Source organism: Gymnoscopelus microlampas (assembly GCF_963454915.1).
Source record: "Gymnoscopelus microlampas genome assembly, chromosome: 11".
Taxonomy (NCBI): Eukaryota; Metazoa; Chordata; class Actinopteri; order Myctophiformes; family Myctophidae; genus Gymnoscopelus; species Gymnoscopelus microlampas.
In genome coordinates this window covers 32,682,359-32,690,190 of record NC_139948.1, presented here as the reverse complement: position 1 = coordinate 32,690,190, position 7,832 = coordinate 32,682,359, and the positions used below count along the sequence as shown (strand labels likewise).

At 40.3% G+C, this 7,832-nt stretch overlaps 1 protein-coding gene across 2 annotated transcripts; it reads left to right on the top strand.

The window, feature by feature from the left end:
* Positions 1-48: 48 nt before the first annotated feature.
* dhx58 (DEXH (Asp-Glu-X-His) box polypeptide 58) lies at positions 49-7,832 on the top strand. 2 transcript variants are annotated; one of them, XM_084072761.1, is made up of 12 exons: positions 49-151; positions 812-1,002; positions 1,680-1,884; positions 2,142-2,332; positions 2,540-2,653; positions 3,159-3,291; positions 4,203-4,388; positions 4,497-4,747; positions 5,098-5,409; positions 5,744-5,934; positions 6,023-6,122; positions 6,364-7,832. In XM_084072761.1, the coding sequence occupies exons 2-12, from the start codon at positions 826-828 to the stop codon at positions 6,553-6,555; spliced, it is 2,052 nt and encodes a 683-aa protein (XP_083928887.1). In that variant the 5' UTR covers positions 49-151; positions 812-825; the 3' UTR covers positions 6,556-7,832. The 2 variants fall into 2 exon arrangements, with proteins under 2 accessions (XP_083928887.1, XP_083928886.1); XM_084072760.1 differs by having other exon boundaries at positions 51-155; positions 815-1,002.

The window sequence follows — 7,832 nt, the reverse complement described above, 5'->3', positions numbered from 1 at the left end:
CTGGCAGAGAGCAAAGGTTTTCTTTCGTTTTCCTTTCTTGGTGTGCGACAGCTGATCAAAACAGAAGTTAAAAGCTCCACAGCCTGCATTTCCCAAAACAGTGACAAGCCGTTTCAGCTGATACTTCACCGTTCTCCATCGGACCAGTCGGGTGAGTTGAAAAGGGCTGATGATTATTCTAGATGACAGTTGTTAAGGAAAGGAAACACTTTACTTAAAGGTCGGGTCTATAATGCATTATAATTGCATTTATAATGGATTATAATGTGCTTATAAGGCATACCATTTGTGACTCGTTACAAATGTTAATAATTTATATAAACTTAAAACATTTATAACATAAGTTCTGGTTATAATGTATTATAAGCTCAGTTATAAACACATTAACATTTATTATGAGTGTTATGAAGCCTTATAAGTGCAATATAATGCATCATGAATGTGATCATAATGCATTATAGACCTGACTTAAGTAAAGTGTTACCTGGTAATTATAATGTGCTATTCCACTGAGTTTATAATGCATTATGATCAGCACTTATACATTATATTATAAGTTATCATACTTCATAAAATTGTTATAAGTTGCTATGCATAATTGTTATAATTCCTTATAAGTGCATTATAATGCATTATGAATGTGGTTATAATGAATTATAGACCGACCTTAATATAAAGTCTTACCCCAATCATTTACCTTCTCCCTCTCCAGCCAGTCCTGCATGGTAAATTCCAGAGCATTGAAATATTTCTACCAGACCTGATGGTCACTTCTATTCATGTAAATCTGAGTGTTTTCTGTCTAAAACAGGAGTGAAGTGCAGGATGTCAGACATGGGTCTCTATGAGTACCAGGAGGAAGTGGTACAACGTGCTCTACAGGGTGAGAACACCATCATTTGGCTGCCCACCGGAGGTGGAAAGACACGCGCTGCCGTCTATGTGAGCAAGAGACACCTGGAGACCACCCGCAAGGCCAAAGTGGTGGTACTGGTCAACAAGGTAGAGATATAGACACGATACCTGGCATAGCACAGATACGAGGTCAGATCAACTGCCATGCAGTGGTGGAAAGTTACTGAGTACATTTACTTAAGTACTGCACTTAAGTACAATTTTGAGGTATTTGTACTTTACTTGAGTATTTCCAATTTCCAATACTTTTACTTCTACTCCACTACATCTCAGAGGGAAATATTGTACTTTTACTCCACTACAAGAATTTGAAAACTTTAGTTACTAGTTACTTTGCAGATATAAATGATTACATTATAAAACATACAACCCATTTAGCCCTATTTTAAACCTCGGCTATTTGAAAATAGCCGATCTACAAGCTCACAACACGTCGCATCGCGACGCGTTGTGAGCTTGTAGATCTGCTATTTTCAAACATTTTAGTACTTTTACTTTTGGTACTTTAAGTACATTTTGATACCAATACTTTTGTACTTATGTACTTTTACTCAAGTAAATTTTGATTTCCGGACTTTTACTTGTAACAGAGTACTTCTACATTGCAGTATTGATACTTTTAAAACATTTGAGTACTTTTTCCACCACTGCGCCATGACTTGCTTCACACCACCTCTGCCTTGCATATTATGCCAAATGTAGTTGAGTGGTGTGAGTTTGGCACAGAGGTGTAGATGCCAATCACCTGCGGTCATGTCTTCTAGGTTCATCTGGTGGAGCAACATTACAAAAACGAGTTCCAGCCTCACCTGGGTCGGGAGTACAAGGTGGTTCTTGTCAGTGGGGAGTGTGACGAGAAGGACTTCTTTGGCAAAGTGGTGAAGGACTCTGACGTGGTCATCTGCACGGCCCAAATATTAGAGAACGCCTTAAATAACAAAGAGGACGGCAAACATGTTGAGCTCTCAGGTTTGAACCACATTTGTGCATCTAGACAAGTCATTATTCTCTCTTTTCCACTCTGCATCCCATTACAACACTGTAAAATCGTGAGAGTTAATTTAACTCTGAGAGTGTATAAAATGAGTGTACATTGTATGTACACGATCGATAATCTATAAATGAACACTGAGGATTTTACTGTGTGCTGAGACGTCCCTCTAGTCAATCATGCTTGGCGGGTGTACGCATCCCTTATACAGTATGTGTGTGTCTGTTCACCACAGATATCACTTTGCTAATATTTGATGAGTGTCACCACACCAACAAGGAGGGTGTCTACAACAAAATAATGAGGCAGTACATAGAGAAGAAGCTAAAAAAGGAAGGGCCGCTGCCACAAATCCTGGGCCTCACTGCATCTCCTGGAACAGGGGGTGGAAGGACCCTGAAAAAGGCCGTGGAACACGTACTGCAGGTCAGTATCTACTTTTATTTGCATCTGTGGAATTCCTAACGACAACTTGAACCACAACCATGGTGGGGGGTGGGGCCGCAATGTAAAGCCTCATATCAACACCTTTTCAGTTGAAAATATGACTTTTTTTTGTGGCGTAACATGTAACATTACACTCCATCCAAATTTGTCCGTATACCACCTCAGCCCTGTCTCTGTCACCTTCAGATTTGTGCCAACTTGGACTCTGCCATTGTTTCATCTAAAATCTATGCCCCTGAGCTGAAGAAGAAAGTACCTAGACCCATCAAAAAGTTTGACATTGTGGACAAAAGACCTAAGGTGAGACATTTTTGTTGTAAGTATAATGATGTTGATATTAGGAGATGTGACACTGAGCCTCATTTATACCTTGTTGGCTGCCAGCTTTGCAGCACACAACACCATTGTATGACCATTGTCAGTGGTGGACATTTACTTGAGTACTGTACTTAAGTACGTTTTTTGAGTATTTAGGTTTTTGTGCAAGAACATGACTTTCACTCCGCTACATTTCTAGGAAGGGACTCTTGGGACCCAAACTTACATAAATAAGTTATGAATTAACCACTTGACTTGAACCCTATTTCAAATATGGTGAAAACAGCCGATCTACAAGCTCACAACGCGTTGAGCTTTTTTCTCAATTTCTTTATTATTGTTTTTTTTAAAGGTTCTAAATGTCAATACAGCAGTGCATTGATTTAAAAAAGAAATAAACTGTGCTTCTTGATTTGTACATTTGAATACTTGAGTATTTACTTGAGTATATACTTTGTCCACCACTCACCATTGTTTATCTCCACAGGATCCGTTTGGAGATCACCTGAAGCGGATGATGAGAAAGATCCATGAGTTCCTGACGTTACCGCCAGACTTTGAGCTCAGGGAAATGGGCACTCAGGAGTACGAGGCAGATGTGGTTGAACTAGAGAAGAAGGGTCCGTGGGTCATTTCTTCTTAATCACGCAATTAAAGATCGAGACTTCAGCAGTCATATATATTGATTGATTGATTGAATTTATTTGGTGATAAAAGGAAAGAGCATATCAGCACTTCCTCACATACAGCAAACACAATGTCACTGAGGATAAAAACACAATAAAGCCCTAAGGCTTATTTCCATTGTGGTCCTCTAAAAAACACAGAACAGTCACAACATAAAAGAGACAAGTACATATCACAAACTATATCCTGTGACTGTATAGCATAGCAGAGGTGTTAAATGTGCAGTAAATTATTTTCTTTAGTTACAATTAGTGTTCTAGCTTTATATTCTGATGGCAATCATTGCTATAGAGTGTTTGTTCAGTAACAGGGGTCTCCCCGTCTCCACAGCTCTTTAGTAAACGTAGTCTTTCCTCCATGCACTATTTTTGGCCAGACATTTCAAATCAATCTGCGCTTTAATATACACTAAAACAACGATAACTTCACTGTTTTGGATTACCTATCTCAAGCAAGTTGATTTACATGTTATACTGAAATAATTAAATCCAATGCCTTCCTTGAGAATATAACAAACTAGAGAATCAGTCAATAAGACTATAGGCCGGTATAGGCCAGTGCACTTGCACAAATTGTCACAATTACTTTTCAAATATGTACAGTATATATTCTTTTTTTGCGAAAATAACTGAAAGAACACAACTCACGATGCGTTGTGAGCTTGAAGATTGGATATTTTCGCCACGCAACACTGTTGTATGTTGAAGTGTAAAATGGGGCCTAGGCTGGTGGTTAAGGCTGCTTGAAAAAAACTGTAGAGGGAGCCAATGGGTCCATCTGTTTGAAAAATAACAAATGTTCACAGCCAGTCACTAACTTTCATGTTTTATTTTTTCGGTATTAGGTGTAACTGCCCGCAACAGACTGCTTGCACAGTGCGCACTCCACCTTAGGCAATACAATGATGCTCTGCTCATCAATGACACTTTACGAATGAGCGATGCCTATCACTCCCTGGAGGCCTTCTACAGTACCAAGGATGCCACAGCCATTGACGCAACAGACGTCTTCCTGGTGGGGATGTTCCAAAGTAAGAACACTGAAGTGTTCTTTGATCGTCTATCTGTCTGTTCATACCTATTAAATGAGCGAGATTTATACGCAAGTAATCACAGTTTTTGTCATTCCCTTTATTCAGAAAACAAGAGTGAGCTGAATAGACTGGCGAGAGATGCTCGCTTTGAGAACCCCAAAATGGGCCGACTCCAGAGAACTCTGCTGGAACAGTTTGGGCCCACAGAGAATTCCAGGGGTATCATCTTCTCTAAAACACGTACAAGTACCAATTGCCTGCATGACTGGGTCCAAAAAAACCCAGCCTTAGAGAAAGCTGGGATCAAGTCAGCCATCCTGATTGGTGCAGGTAATGGCATCAGCCACATGACTCAGGTACGTTTCAGGTTAATGTTCATCCTCAATGTTCAATTATCACAATTCTTACAGTTTGACCTCTCTCTATGGGTGTTTGTTGTGTATTCAAGTTCAGCTCAATGTACATCCCACTGTCTTGGTGCTGAACCAAATTGTAAGGACAGTAAATTAATTTAGGAAAAACTCAAGTTTTTACTGCTTCAAACTTTATCATTCACTGTGTTTCGATACGGTTCAAAACACTGAATGCTAATGTTTGTAGCTGTAAAAAAAAAAGTGAGTTGCGAAAATTTTCCCTAAATGTTTATGTTGTGTAGTCTTAGTAATGCTGATGGATTTCTGTCTTTGTGTTATATGGATGCTTGCAGACTGAGCAAAGAGGCGCAATCCACAAATTCCGAGAAGGTGATCTCAACCTCCTGATTTCCACCAGTGTGGCCGAAGAAGGCCTCGATATCCCGGAATGCAACCTGGTGGTGCGCTATGGGCTGCTTACAAATGAGATTGCTCAGCAGCAGGCCAGTGGGCGTGCCCGTGCTCGCGACAGTGTCTATTCAGTGGTCGCCCAGGCAGGGGGACGTGAGGTGCAAAGGGAACTCACTAATGAGTACTTGGAGGAGTTGACTGGCAAAGCCATCAGTGAGGTCCAAAGCATGGATCCCAAAAAGTTCAGCAGTAAGGTGAGATTGCACTGCACAGCTTCATCCCAGGGCTGGGCAATACAGTATATCATTATTATATTGATATCGTCATATGAGAATACATATCATCTGGGATCATATTTTGGGGAAAAAACTCTAAAATGTGGTATTATGTCACAATATGAAATTATTATCACAATAATCTAATTGAGGTACTTACCGTAGTAAAACATACAATTTAATTTGATTTTGTCCATATCGTCGAGTCCTACTTCCTGCCAGCCCTGTTCCTGGTTCAATGTTTTGAAGATCTGCTACCATATTGCCTGACACAACCTCCACCCCCCACCCCAACACTCTTCTGTTTCTCCAGATAACTGAGCTTCATCTTGAGGCTGTGCTAAGTAGCCGCCTTGCGGCACAGAAGAAGAGTCAGAAGAAGAGTCGCTACAGCGCTGCCAATATTCAGCTCCTGTGCAGAAACTGTTTTGAGCCTGTCGCCTATGGAAATGACATTAAACTTGTTGAAAATGCACACTATGTCAACATCAATCCTAACTTTGAGTAAGTTGTGCTCCTTTAGCGATCCAAAACAGAAATATATCCAGAGCCTTTAAAAACAGAACCTTCTATCCTTTGTATTTGTTTTCAGAAAGTACTATAAGGCTGGTGGTCAGGTGGTCCTAGAAAGGAGTTTTGAAAGCTGGCAACCTGGGCGTGTGATCAGCTGTAATAATAGAAGCTGCAACAAGGTAAGGTACCTATGGCACATACCACATAGACTCTATGATTGATTCCCAGCTGGCCAGACCATTTGCTGCATGTCACTCCCCTACTCTATCTCCGTGTTTCCTGTGTCTACGCTGTACCTACCAAATAAAGGCTCAGAAAAAGACCCATAGATATATTTTAAAAATAAATGGTGATGGTTGTGACACTGTAAGATTCTTTTAGATAATCAGGCCATCATTGTTTGTATATGTGCTTCCACAGGACTGGGGATTTGAGATGAAGATGAAGGGTGCCATATTGCCCAATATGTCCATCAAAAACTTTGCCCTGGAGACACCAGAGGGCAGGATCACAGCTAAGAAATGGAAGGATGTCCCATTCACTGTGGATGAGTTTAGCTTAAGTGATTACGTCAAAGACAAGTTCCCAGATCTGTTTGGCGACAGTATTTAGGGCAGTGATTCTCAAACTTTTTAATTTCAAGCACTCCCATAACTGGTATACAAATGGAATTGGTCCCATTTGTATACTCTCAGTTACCAACCTGTAAAGGTCCATTTAGAACACCCTCAAGGAAGCCTGAGGGTCCTGGGACCACACTTTGAGAACCACTGGTCTAGGGCCTTATGTAGGCCTAAAAAACTAAACAAAAATAACACATTCTTTGTATTCTAGTGCTAAGTCAGTCATTCTTCACTATAATAACCATTTCTTAAGTTAGATTAAGTGTATTTATTACCACATACATTTGCACATACCCTCGGCATGTCCTATGTTGAGGACTAATTAACTGTGGTAAATGTAGTCGTAATTGTTCTAAAATAAGTAAATGTAATGTATATACTGTGTTTTATTCTGGGTATAAGTTTTAAAAATAAGATTGAGGTGCAAATAAATCACACCAATGAATCGCACCTGGTACGTCCATGTTGCTTGTCAAAACTGATGGATTTTCCAGTGAGAAAACCTTCGGTGAGCAACATGGTTGTACGACCAAGTTTACATAAAAATAGGCTTTATCCTCTTGCACCATAATGTGTACAAGTAAAAAAGAAATTATGAATTTATGCTGCACAGAGACATACAGTATGAAAGTACATTTTGGTCTTTTTTATTGCTGTCATTTTCCCAAATGTTTTACCTTATACTTTAATTCAGCGTAGCGATAGTTCATGAAGGCACGGAAGGCAAGAGGTTTACATGCTGCTAGCTCACTCCCCGGACACCCCCCCCCCCCCCCCCCATTCATTCGCTAATAAGATAATGAATTCATACACCTACAAATCAGTCTGTCTCTCCACGTTCAACCTCTCTTCATTCTCGTTCGCCACAAGCTAACTCACACACGCCCTCATACCCACAGTGCATCTCGGGCAGTTCATTTAAGCAGTCTCTGTTCACTGTTCATTCTACGTGCTTCGCTGTCTCAGCTTTCTCAGTTTTCACATTTCCTCCACCTCCTAGGCCTCCTCCCTGTGGCACTTAGTTCATATTGTTGATCGGATGATTCTGTGGATTGTACTGTGGTTCTATGGATTGTACTATGATATGTGGTTGTTTAATTATGCAATTGAAGGTTCAATGTTATGTTCATGTATTAGCTGTATCTCTGCTCCTGGGGGTTTGTGATCTCAGCTTCTGTGTCATGCTTGCGCAGGTAATCTGTAATATCACATGAGCAGAGTCACGCCGCCAAACTGAATGCAATATCATTGCAGTAAATGGTTAAT